Genomic DNA, 13,653 nt, shown 5'->3' with positions numbered 1-13,653 from the left:
CTGAATACAAAATACCAGAATGACATCATTGAATGTGGTGTTGGAAAGAGATGCTTACGGTAGGCCTTTTTCTTTAAATTAATTTTTATTGGAGTATAGTTGCTTTATGATGTTTTTAGTTTCTGCTGTAAAGCAAAGTGAATCAGCTATACATATACCTCCTCTTTTTTGGATTGCCTTCACATTTAGGTCACCACAGAGCATTGAGTAGAGTTCCCTGTGCTATACAGTAGGTCCTCATTAGTTATCTATTTTACACATAATATCAGTAGTATATATCTGTTAATCCCATCCCAATCTCCAAGTTCATCCCGTCCCCCCCTTCCCCCTTGGTATCCATACGTTTGTTCTCTATGTCTGTGTCTCTATTTCTGCTTTGCAAATAAGAACATCTATACCATTTTTCTAGATTGCACATATGTGTTAATATACAATATTTGTTTTTCTCTGTCTCTCTTACTTTACTCTGTATGAAGTGAAGTCTTACAGTCTCTAAGTCTGTCCACATCTCTGCAAATGATCCAATTTCGTTCCTTTTTATGGCTGAATAATATTCCAGTGTATATATGTACCACATCATCTTTATCCATTCCTCTATTGATGGACAATTAGGTTGCTTCCATGTCCTGACTACTGTAAATAGTTCTGCAGTGAACCTTGGGGTGCGTGTATCTTTTTGAATTATGGTTTTCTCTGGGTATATGCCCGGTAGTGGGATTGCTGGGTCATATAGTAGTTTTATTTTTCGTTTTTTAAGGAACCTCCATACTGTTCTCCATAGTGGCTACATCAGTTTACATTCCCACCAACAGTGTAAGAGTGTTCCCTTTTCTCCACACCCTCTCCAACATTTGTTGTTTTTGGATATTTTGATGATGGTCATTCTGACAGGCGTGAGGTGATACTGCTTTGTAGTTTTGATTTGCATTTCTCTAATAATTAGTGATGTTGAACATCTTTTCATGTGTTTGTTGGCCATCTGTATGTCTTCTTTGGAGAAATGTCTGTTTAGGTCTTCCACCCATTTTTTGATTGGGTTGTTTGTTTTTTTGATCTTGAGCTGCATGAGCTATTTGTATATTTTGGAGATTAATCCTTTGTCAGTTGCTTCAGTTGCAAATATTTTCTCCCATCCTGAGGGTTGTCCAGTAGGCCTTCTTGACTGGTTATTTAGCCATTCCAGCACACCACTGGCTACTTGTATTTCAAATAACATCTCTTACTCTGTGGCTTATAATTTTACTCCCCTAAGGTTGTCTTTTGATGAACAGAGCTCTTCATTTTAATACAGTCCAATGTATCACCTTTTTCCTAGTTTTTAGTGCTTTCTATGTCCTCTTATGAAATCTTGGCTAACCCAAGGTTATGAATATATCCCCTTATATGCTAGGTGCTTCTTTGTTTTTATCTTAACATTTAGATTAACAAGCCATCTGGAATTAATTTTGGTATGATGCAAAGTAAGGGCCAAAGTTTGTTTTTCCCATAGAGATATCTAATAGGCAATAGACCCAAGCACCATTTATAGGAAAGACTAGCCTTTCCCCATTGCATTGCAGTGTCATCTTTGTTATAAATCAAATACCTGTGGATTTGTTTTGGAATCCTTATTCTGTTTCACATATCTATTTGTCTATCCTTGCACCAATATTATACTGTCTTAATTATGATAGTTTTATAAAAAGTCTGATGTCTGGTAATATGTCCTTTTACAATTATGAAATTTCCATCTTTAACTTACCTTGAAGTCTGTTTTGTCTGACATAATCGTTACATCAGCATTCTTTTGGTGTTTGCTCTTACTTTCACCTTCAACATTTCTATATACTTATATTTAATGTCTCTTGATAGCAAAATATAGCTGAATTTTTAAATTATTCACACTAGTAAGCAGCCATTTTCATACCTGTATCACAGTGACTGTTTCCAGACCAGACTCTTGCTGTAAACTTGCTTAAGCTTTAAGAAGCCAGACTCCTAAAGAAGGGTTTTATTTTGGTTTTATTTTGTTTGTTTGTTTGTTTTGCGGTACGTGGGCCTCTCACTGTTGTGGCCTCTCCTGTTGCGGGGCAACAGGCTCCGGACGCGCAGGCCCAGCAGCCATGGCTCACGGGCCGAGACGCTCCGTGGCATGTGGGATCTTCCCGGACCAGGGCACGAACCCGTGTCCCCTGCATCGGCAGGCGGACTCTCAACCACTGCGCCACCAGGGAAGCCCAAGAAGGGTTTTATTTTGTCTCAGATTTGTTACAAATTACTGAATGGAAGCTTTGTTGATTTTTGTGAAGCTTGTTTCTCTGATTGACTGAATAGCTCTACCTGTCACCATTCTATTGTTCTTTCAACCAATTGTATATATGCTAACTCTCCCAAGTAGATAATATTCTTCCTAAATGCAGAATTTTATCACCTTTTATCCGGTGATTAATTAACTAATTAATTAGTGTTGGTAGATATTTCCGGCAGCTTTAATTACTCTTGACTTGGGTGGTGTGGGAAGGGGATTCAGAGTTTTCCAACTCTCTAGAGGCTTTTCATTTCTCCATGCTCCAGAATATCAAGTAGGATGTAAAAACGTGATTTGGTTTTCTATCTGTTGATTAAAGTCTTCAGATGCTGATGGTCCTGGAAGCTTTGGTGCCATGTTACCTACAAAAGCTAAAGAGGCAAACGTCACAAGTGGAGACAGGACCCGCTGCCCGAGAGGAGATCGCCGCCATGGCTGCTCTTGCAACATCCCTGCAGGCCCTTTTATACAGCGTAGAGGTCCTCACCAGGTAATCCCATCGGCAGAAATAGCCCCAGCCATAAGCTATATGTATCCACCAAAAAGATGAAAATCTCTAAAACCCAGTTTTTATTTACAGATAACTTATCCAAACTCAGCTGAAACTGCAAGCATTCCCTAAGTTGTTTAGATAAATAGTGCTCAGTACTCTAAATAATAATAATGATGATGACAATAATAATAATAATTGTTAGTATTATTATTCTACCATGATTGCTAAACACACATTTACATGTAGCTTGCCGAGCTTCTGTGGCAGTTTTAACCCAGCAGTAAACAAATCTTTTGTAAAAGGGCTAATTTAGTGACTATGAAAATGTGATCCACGTTTTTATTAGCTCTTTTTTTACGAGACATGAAATGTCTGCAATTTCAGCTAAGCATTCTTTTATTATTTTCCTGTTTGTAAAGAGCTGGGTTTATTTTTACTTTAATTTCAGAAGCTACATAACAAACATAAACTACAAAATTTTATTCTAATGCTAGAATTGATAGATTCTCTGTCGGACAGGACTCGAGTGCTGAGAGAGGGGACTGAGGGATTTAGGAATGGAAAGGTCAGTTGACACCAGGGTTCAGCCCTAAACAAAGTTCCAAGAAGTTAGCCCTGTCACCAGATTCTTGGGTACAGAAGCAGAGGAATTGAGCTGCCCTGTGTCAGGGAAGGGCTGGATAGATGAGGCCTGGGTGGGCGTTGGCGGGTGGGGGCATTAGCGGGGCCGGGGGGATGTCTGTGTACCAAGGATAGAGCGAGTGGGGGTGGTAGATGCAGGACACTATATAGTGATATGCTTTCCTTTTCCATTGTCATCTAAAATCAGCTGGAAGGAGACATTCCTCCCCACGGGTGGAGGTGGGGAAGCCGTCTTTCTGCATCGATGTCTTTGCTTCTCCATCCCATTTGGCCATATTGTTAGCCTAAAATTCTATGGTTTACTCCCGTCACAGGCACCAACTTCTCCAGCCCCATCTTGCTCAGTTGGTGAGGGGACTCGCTGCAACCCCTCAGTCCAGGGAGGACTTTTCCAGCATGCACCAGCAAATGAGAGGGGGAGTGAGATTGTTATTCATTAAGTTCAACCTATGTTTAGTTCCTAATCTTGCACTACATTGCCAACCGAGGCAAGCAGAACATAGCCCAAAGCCTTGGGTAGACTCTCTGCTGAACTGCCCGCGTGCATCTAATCTGAAGGGATGGGAAGCAGTGGAATAGGGAGCAGTGACAAACTGCAGTGAGAAACAGCCCCCAGTGCTTTGATGATGGTTTCCTGAAAGTCTGAGGGGGAAGAACATTACAAGGAGAAATACGTGACTTACACCCTCCCTTCTGCACCCACCTGGTTATGTCACTAGTGCCTTCCTGTGACTAGAGGAGAGAAGAGCAGTCAATTTCCTTCAAGGGCCACTTGATTCTCTCTCTTTACAGTACACAGTGTTGATGCTTTCTATTCCCTTTTATAAGGATAAGTCAATTAACTTCTCCAAAACTGACTTACCAAAAATTCCACAAAGAGTTATGGATGGAGCTCTGACATTTGAAATGCTGTGGCCTTAAATATTCCAGTGTATTTAATATTCAAAAGATGGAGTGGAAGACTAGCCTCATTGGCTGGCTGTAATTATTCACAACAAAATTGGCTCCATTGTTTTTACGAAAAGAAAATGAGAAGAATACCACTTCACTTCCACAGTCCTAATGTAGTTGCTCATGAAAAAAAATTAACCGTTCTATAGATAGTAACACAGAAACAAGTATATTACAAGTGTATCAGTATTAGTTTTCCATTGTTGCATAGCACATTACCACAAACTGAGAGGCTTAAAACTGAATGCGTTTATTATCATCGCATGGTTCTGTAGGCCGGAAATCTGGGCAGGCTCAGCTGATCTGTCGGCTCAGGGTCTTGCAAGGCCAAAATCAAGATGTCAGTTGGTCTGAGCTCTTACTGGAACGATCTGGGGGAAAATCCACTTCTCAGCTCATTCAGGGTTTTGGCAGAATCCAGCACCAGGCCCCTTTAGGTCTGAGGTCCCCTTTCCTTCCTGGCCGTGAGCCAGGGGCCACTCTCTGCTGTTGGAAGACACCTGTATTCCCTCTTACAGGGCCCCGCAGTCGTCCAGCCAGCAGGGATGCCTTGAGTCCTTCTCAGACTTCAAATTTGTCTGCCCCTCCCAAGAGAAACTTTCTGCTTTTTAAGGGCCGGTGATGAGATTAGGCCTACCCAGATCATTTCCCTTTTGCCATATGATGTAGCGTGATAACGGGAGTAACACCAGTGGGGCAGTGGGGGGAAGGTCTTGGGGCTAGCTTTAAATGCTGCCCCCTACAGCAAAGGCGCCGAAGAGACGGTCTGGGGCGATTTTTAAAGGGTTACTCTCCAGCCACAACCAGCATACAGAAAATGAGCATGACAAAAGCAAGCTTTAAAGAGTTCCTGTAAGCAATTGCTTTGAAAGGGCTTATCTTCCTTTCCACGTCACAGATGACACAGACGCAGTTTACCTATATATGAGCTCATTTGAACCTGTTTCTTAGCATCTATAATAAATTACTGACTTAACAATAGATACTAATTTACTCACTTCCCTGGGTAGTCTTAGGTATAATTTTTTTTTAACATCTTTACTGGAGTATAATTGCTTTACAATGGTGTGTTAGTTTCTGCTGTATAACAAAGTAAATCAGCTGTACATATACATACATCCCCATATCTCCTCCCTCTTGCAGTCTCCCTCCCACCCTCCCTATCCCACCCCTCTAGGTGGACACAAAGCACCGAGCGGATCTCCCTGTGCTATGTGGCTTCTTCCCACTAGCTATCTATTTTACATTTGTTAGTATATATAAGTCCATGCCACTCTCTCACTTCGTCCCAGCTTACCCTTCCCCGTCCCCGTGTCCTCAACTCCATTCTCTACGACAGGAATAAAGACACAGACTTAGGTCTAACTTTGACTAGAAAGATTCTTTCCTTGTTTGATAGTTTCTCAGAAAAACAGAGTGGTTGGTTATGGAGCAGGTGGCCTAAATGATATGTACACCCTTATCTTTTTTTTTTTTACTGTCTAGAATGGCTAACTTCCTGGTACCTGTGGAATTGAAAAAATGAATTCTTAACTCTCACTTAATCAGCACAGACTTAGAAGTCTGATTTCATGAATGTCTGGTCTGAAGAGTACTTGAAAGACCTTAAATCGTGGTGAGCTTATAGACCCTTGGGAATCAGTGTTCCCTTTAAAGTGCCTTCCAGGACAGACTCAGCAGGGGAGTGTGACAGAAAAGGCCAAAGCCTTTATAAGCTTCTAGCTTCAAGCTTGTGTGAGCTGCAGTAACTTGAGGGTTTCATAAGTGTCTCCACTTCTGTGGTTTTGTTACTGTTGTTGCAGGCCCATGACGGCCCCCCAGATGAGCAGGTGTGACCAGGGTCATAAAGGGGCCACCACAGCCAACCACACCATGTCGTCTGGGGTGACTACCAGGTAATTCACTGGCTTTATTCTTCTGTGGTCTCTCAATGTCGTACAACCTGAATCTCAGCTGTTGCGAGTGAAAGGAATCCTGAAAATAGTCGATATTGAGCGTGAAAATCTCCAAGGAAAAGAGAAGAAGGTGAGAGTTGAGAGTTACACGAAAACACCTAGGCTTTTTTTGCAGTTGTCACCTTTGTAAATGAAGAGAAGTAAGCCACCTTCAGAAAGTGGCATTTATGTCCATTGGTTTGTGTGAACATGCAAGATGTTCTCTGCCTCCTGGGTGGTCTTTGAACTATTCCAGTGTTGTTTCACTTGCCTCCAAGAAAAAGGCAAAGGAAACAATAATAATCAGGAGGTGGCTTCTCATTCCAGGGCAGTTGTGCAGAGTCACCTTTCTTTCATCTGGACAGATTTTCTACAGACATTTCATCCAAGCTTTGACTTAGCCCCTTAACTGATGCTTTCACGGTTGTTGACTTAATCACCTTCCCTCTTGGTGCAACTCAGACACTGGCTGCACTAGTTAATACTTTACTTCATTCTCCCTGGGTTAACCTCTAGGTACTCTGAGACAAAAATAAAAGTTTAATTAGCTTCCTCCTCCAAGGAAGATTTTAAGACACAGCAAACCCAAAATCAGCTAGGGAGAAAGTTCTCTTTTCCCAGTATGGAGTAATTAGCAGAGGTTATAAGGAAAAACTGAATAATTTTCTATTTTCTCTAAAGCACATTTTTAAGTGTATATCATTATTTATGTAAATTCCCTGCTTATCATGTATTTATGTTAAAAATGAAATAAGTTCCAAACTATCACATCAGATATAAATTATCTGATGTGATAGTGTTACCTCAATTTCTCACATTAGGGGAAAATGATTATATGGGTTTTGAGTAATGAGTTTAAGGGATATTTAGGGGTTTTCTCTAAGCTTACTGAGCTATGTTCAACACTAGATGAAAGGTGCCCAGAGAAAGAGGGTTTCTAAAGTCCTCTTACCCATCACTCATAAAGCAAGAAGTCTCTAGAACTGAAAGGAAGTCAGCCATATTTCTTCCTAAAATATAGCACATGATGTTAAAACTGCAACTTAGATTCACCTCACCTTGAAAGTTTTCCAAAATTTCCTTCATTTGACCACATTCCATGAGTTTGTGTGTGTTTTTAGAGTATCTGTCTTTCTACAAATTATCTGGCAATGGAACGGCGTTCATGGCAGCTATAGTTGCAGCATATGTGGTAGGCAAATGAAAGATCAAGATTTTATATTTTAGGATTAGCATGTGTGTATTAGGGAGCTTACCAAAATGTGTAACTTCAAAGGCTTCTCATAAGAAAAAGCCGTTAAGAGGCCCCGCCACAGGGCCCCTGCTCTTACTCTGATAGTTACGCAGACTGTTTTTCTGACTCCCAGGTACCAGGAACAAGGCGCCAAACTGCACTTTATCAGGTACAGAAAGACAACCTAATTTTGTACTAATTCTCTCATCTTGTGATAATTTGCCTTGTGAGCTGTGTTATGGTTCCGTCAGCTTTCTTTTCATTCAGGCATGGCCTCCCACTTCTTTATAAATCCTCAGGAAGTGGCTAATGGAAAGCCACTGCAGTTTGGGATGACAGTCTCTTGCAAGATGATGAACTTTCTCGATCCTTCCGATAAGGTTCTCCTAGGCCCCGCCCTGCTGCTTCATCAACTTGCATGTAATATAAGGCATCATATTTTTCTTCAGTGTGATACCTTCCTCTCATAGTTGCCCCCCATACACCTTCCCAGACCCCCAGTTAAACTTTTATAATTCCCCAGAGAAAACCTGCACTTACTGGAGGAAGGGCAGGGCCTTCCCAGAGAGGAACTGGATGAACGGCTTGCTCGGGAGGAGTTCAGAAGACCCCGGGAGTCGCTGCTGAACATCTGCACCGAGTTCTACAAGCACTGCGGGCCCAGGCTGAAGATCTTGCAAAACCTGGCCGGGGAACCACGGGTCACTGCCCTGGAGTTGTTGGACGTGAAGTCCCACATGAGGTACTGTCCTCATTTTCTCTGCCCCTGAGTGTGCACACAGCTTGGGCCGGATGTCTGGAGGGGGTTGGGAAGGGGTGTATGCGGGGGGGATAAATGTGGGGCAGGATAAAAACTTGAAACTGGCTGAAATTGATTGGTCTCCTGTAGCTTGGATGCACATCAAACAGGGTCCTCTGGGAAAATAGATGTTAAGTCTGTGGAAAAGGATCTTAGCGTGGACAGGGGGAAATGTTCTTAAAGACAGAAAAGCCCAGTTGATATATTTGCTCCTTAATAAAAGAGAGTGAAAGGGAGATTGCATCACCTGAATTCATAGGGAAGTAGCTTTCTTCCACATGCTCTTTACTGCACAAATTCTAATTTTTCACAAGAATCCAATGTCCCCTCTCTCTTATTTTACACAAAAAAATGCACAGCTACTTTCTGCTTGAGGACTTGCTCTGCCGCTACACTATCTGAGGACTCAGTGAGGGGCCTGCAGGGAAGGAGCAGTTTTAACTCGGAGCCACACTTTGGTTGAGTCTGAGATCCCTTATATACATATTGTGCATGGTAGCCTTCCAATGTTTCAAAAAAGTGTCCTGGTAAAAATTCTGCACTAGATGAGGCCAGTCATCCTTTAAAAATTTGTACTCCTGGTATGTCAGGGAGAGCCCCCAGAATTATATCTCTGTGCACTCGTGTTTCCTTCTTCCTAAGGAGATGTCATGTCACTTGTTGCTTCAAACTATAAAGGCTGTGTCTGTATTTTCAGATTCTTAAAAGGAACATGATTCCAGATGATCTTCTATTTAGATTTGTAACAGTTTTTAAAGCATCATAAAAATTCCTTGAAAGGAAAATTCCATTGGTAACAAAATATTCACTTGGAAAGTTTAGTATATCTGTAAAACTAAAGGTAGGCTTAAGTTCTAGCCTTTCAGCAATAACATTGCAATTTGGCAAAACACACCAATTTCCTGATTATCGTCTCTTTTTTTTCTTAAAATGATTCCTCGAAAAATTTAGAAAGTACTAAGTGAGGGAAAATGAGAAGCCAGAAATGTCTGGAGAACACAGGCTCTTTATCCTCCAGACTGATTTCACATTCTCTGAGTTACTGGCACACACCCAGAAGTCTAGAGCGTCACATGTGTTCACACTCCCTGCTGTGCTGTGATGGGGAAGAACTTATTTTGCACTAAGAATTTCAGCTCCTGCACTGGGAAAGGCGAGGAAAGTTTGAAGTGTTAGGCTTCTGTTGCCATAGTAACTCCGTGCTCCGTTCAGGCCATCTCCCCTCCTTTCCTACTGATAATGACTAGCTGATCTGAGTAATTGTACATCACATTCCCAGAGTCAGAGAATCACTACTATCGACAGACATTTTGTGGGAGAAAGGGGAAAAGATTCCTGAAAGATAGGAGAGCGAGTCAAAAGGGGGGGAGGGGAGGGGAGAAATCATGATAATGGGTTAGTACCTGTCTTATGTATATCTGTATCTACACTCAAGGCATTTGGAGAGAGGGGAAAGCATGAGTTAGAGAGGCCTGGAGCTCCCTCTAGAGGTCAAACCCTATTAAAGGTTAAATGAGCTCTAGGAGTTCAAATGATTAGCTCTGTGCCTGGCACGGATCTAGGGCTCAATAGATGCTAACGCTAATGAGAAAGATCCACATGCTGTCCTAGACACTGGGGATGTGAAATAAAGCCCTAGTCCTCAACATGATCACAGTTCAATACGTGAGGCACACGTAAGAATACAGAATGCGGTGTTGCAAGCACTATATATCACATGTATTTAAGTGTTTATTATTTTACCAAGTACTTGAGGCAACTCAGAAAATTATATGATGCAAAGGGATACAATTTACAAATTAGAGAGTCGAAACAATGTGAAAAATTAGCAGGGAAATAGTTTATGATAAGATTAGCATGGGAAACCTACGTGATTTTATCACATTAGATACTACTGATGAACTGTAAATTTGACTTTGGGCTTCTGAGTTATCAAAACAACAGGGAGAAATGGCTGATCATAAAATCACATTGTCAATAAGATAAAACACAACTAGGTTTTTTTGGTAAAGCAAAATCCCCTTTTTAAAATATGAAGAACAAGAAGTATCTCCTGGTTGAGGCATGTTGAAAGGAAAGAGCAGAGTGATGGGCAGCAGCCTCACCAACATCCCATCACAGGTAAAGGGCCAGTCTCACGTGACTGGATGCCTGGAGGTACCAAAAGCTGCAGAACGTCACGATGCAATTCAGCAAGAGTAACCTGTATGAGCACAGGTATTTCATGGCCTGGATCTATGGGAAGGTAGGCAGAATTTTTTAATGCCAGGGACTATTTAGACAACATCTCCTCTGTTCATGCTGTTTCACACCAGCTCTCAATAAAAATGGACCCATCACGTTCTCTGGCCAAACAGAGTTTGCTGAGTTCCACATGTTTTGACCCTACACCAAAGCACAGGGTATAGTTAAGGTTTTCTTTTGTAAATCAAGTACACATTTGGCTGTATGTCAAAATCAGAGCTAAATATATAAATTTTAGAATTGGGGACCTATAGGTAGTATTTAAAGTCCTAAGAATAGATAGTATCCATCAAGGATAGTATCCATGATTTTTTTTTAAAAAAAGAAATGGGACGATATAAAAGATAGAGGAGATAATTGCAAGAAGTACTCGATTTGAATCAAGGAGCCAAGAAGGAGTGTTGAGGCAATCTGTACCCCTGCATTTGCAGAAGTTATGATTGGCTGCGAGGCTCTCAAGTAAAACATTCTTGATTAGATAGAGTTTCTACCCTAAAGGAATTTATTACCTCATTTTCCCAGACCAAAGCTGCCACAGCAGCAGAATAGCAGGACAGTAAGCTCTGCAAACGAATTTTTCTCTCTCTCCCCCCTCGCCCACCTCTCTCCAACTCTCCCTCTTTCCTTTCTCCCCCTCCATCTCTCCCTTGTGTTCTCAAGATTATTCATGTGATAGTACAGCAAAGACTGTATTAAAGGAAATTTTTGTTTTATGCTGGAAGCATATTCATTTTGTAACATGACCAGAGATGAGAGAAATTCAGTTAATAATCCATCAGATGACACAAATCCAACTCTAAGTATTGTTTTCAAGCTTGAAATAGATCGGTTATTTCTCTAGCATTTCTTAAGGTTACCTACAAGATAACAAGGGAAAAGAAATCTGTGTATATACTAGATTTGTTGTGGTGGTCACTTCATGATGTATGTGAGTCAAATCATTGCGCTGTACACCAAGAAATATGTGTATATAGATATACTTTTATCTGTCAATCAAACGACCTGAAAAGTAAAGCATTATTTTCTGCATGGCACATTTGTGAGAAAGAGATAAACAAAAGAGTGTGAAGACTGTTTAAAACGATTTCTTTAAAACACACACACTCACACACAATTTCTAGAAGGACAATGTGTATGTTCAGTCTGGAGAGAGTATGAGTGGGGATGAAGAGACAGTGACTGTTGATAGTGAAGGGTTGCCATGGAGAAGATGGATTGAATTCATGCTTCCAGATGAAGCCTCATAGGAAAATATTGAGGGAATTTGGGGACCTAATATGAGGAGAGCTTTTCACAGTGTGGATGTCCAAAGATGGAATGAGCTGCCTCATGCAGTGGTGAATCCTCCATCCATGGCACTAATCACACGGAGCAATTGTAGAGCAATCCATGTGGTAGAGGGGCAAGGGCCTAGCTCTGATTCCTATACCAGAGTGCCTGTCAGAATCACCTGGGGTGCTCTTAAACTGTAGTCCTTTTTAAGCATTTGTCCTGTCTCTCTTGGAGTAATCAAAAGGACTTCTTATTAAAATGCTATAGTTAATACATGGAAAAAAAGGAACGATACAGTATTACCATTGTACTACTTCTAATGAGTTGAGGAATCTGTGCAGTGATCACTAGTAGCCACTGACATCATGAAGAGTGACAGCTGGGAATCACGTACGTCCTGAGGAAAGTACACATCGCCTATGAAGGACACATACCAGAAAATCAAAACCTAATCTGATCTAGCCCCTGGATCTAACTACCAATTGAATTACATACAGGAGAAATAGGATAAATTAAATGACACCATGGAGATTCAATCAGCAAAATCCAGAGTGCAGGAAATGCTACAGGACCAACAGCTAATTTCTCCAACAAATAAATTACTAGATGTCAAAACAAGAGCAGAAGAGGGGGAACCTACAAATTGAAAAGACTTAAGAGATATATCAACCAACTGAAATGTATGGGCCTTATTTTGTCCAGGTTTGTTTTTTAAAACGTTTATTTACAAGTTATGAGATAATGTGGCAGAATGTTCCCAGTTTAGGGAGTCAGTGTGCTGGAAGGAGGGTGATTAGCATGATGCTGTGTGGGAAAATTCTCATGGTGGCTTTCTAAGCTTATTCTTTAAAAACAAAACAAAACATTTTAGGTTGGCAGAAATTGCACACTCCCTTCTGAAGTTGGCACCATACGACACCCAGACAATGGAGAGCCGTGGGCTTCGACGCTACATCATGGAGATGCTCCCTATCACCGACTGGACCGCCGAGGCAGTGAGGCCGGCCCTCATCCTCATTTTAAAGAGATTGGATAGGATGTTCAACAAAATTCATAAGATGCCTACTTTGAGGTGAGGAGGCCTCCTAGTCAGCTGTTGGTATTACAAGCTTCAAACTTCAAGTTTGTCATTTTTGAAGGTGGTGGATCAATCCGCAGTTGAATGAATGGCTCAAAAGTGTTCGGTTGGTTATATGTGCAGAGCTAATCAGGTATACGAAAGCATAAGTAGCAGGGTCTATATTTTGAGGAATAACGTATTCTTCAAAAAAATATATTTATCTTGAAAAATCTATTCACTTCTTAGCTATCAGGTTCCTTATCTGACACACATAAGAAATTCAATGTGTATCCTTTAGTTCCTTTTAAAGTAAGGCAAGCTATGCCTTATAAATTAAACAACTAAGGAGAGAAGAAAAATTAGCTTGATGTTCAAACATGCGTATTTAACATAGTATTTTAGGTACCAGTTTATAGAAATGCCAAGCTTTACAATAATCAGCGAAGCAGCAGCTAAAGAGCTCTCAGGGTTGATAACAAATACCTAATTTTCACGTTTTCACCTAATTGAGGTGGTACTAAATCAATGTTATTGCCACTTGCCCTCCACTCAGTGGCCTGAAATATCAGTTGGTAGCCTTTCTGTGAGCAGATGCCTCCGAACCAGGCTACCTGGAGTTCTGAGCCCAGTTTGGAAACCTATAGCCACAGTGAGAAGATACATCAATTGATAAATGCTAATAAACCCACTAGTTTGGAAATTTCCACTTTGGGTTAGTGAGACCATTTTCTGTCCTG

At 41.1% G+C, this 13,653-nt stretch overlaps 1 protein-coding gene across 5 annotated transcripts in view; it reads left to right on the top strand.

Moving 5' to 3' along the window:
* The window catches only part of UNC80 (unc-80 homolog, NALCN channel complex subunit), a gene marked incomplete at both ends in the record, with an annotated part of 239,244 nt that overhangs the window by 196,923 nt on the left and 28,668 nt on the right, over positions 1-13,653 (top strand). For all 5 annotated transcript variants that reach the window (XM_082658570.1, XM_082658568.1, XM_082658567.1 and 2 more), the window contains 5 exons: positions 2,607-2,777; positions 6,176-6,268; positions 7,675-7,710; positions 8,065-8,283; positions 12,728-12,928. In XM_082658570.1, the coding sequence (XP_082514696.1) occupies positions 2,607-2,777; positions 6,176-6,268; positions 7,675-7,710; positions 8,065-8,283; positions 12,728-12,928 (720 nt within the window). The remainder of the gene's footprint in view (positions 1-2,606; positions 2,778-6,175; positions 6,269-7,674; positions 7,711-8,064; positions 8,284-12,727; positions 12,929-13,653) is intronic.

Source organism: Grampus griseus (genome assembly GCF_964374135.1).
Source record: "Grampus griseus genome assembly, chromosome: 7".
Taxonomy (NCBI): Eukaryota; Metazoa; Chordata; class Mammalia; order Artiodactyla; family Delphinidae; genus Grampus; species Grampus griseus.
Note: the sequence above shows the minus strand (reverse complement) of the source record. Positions and strands in the feature narration are given on the sequence as shown.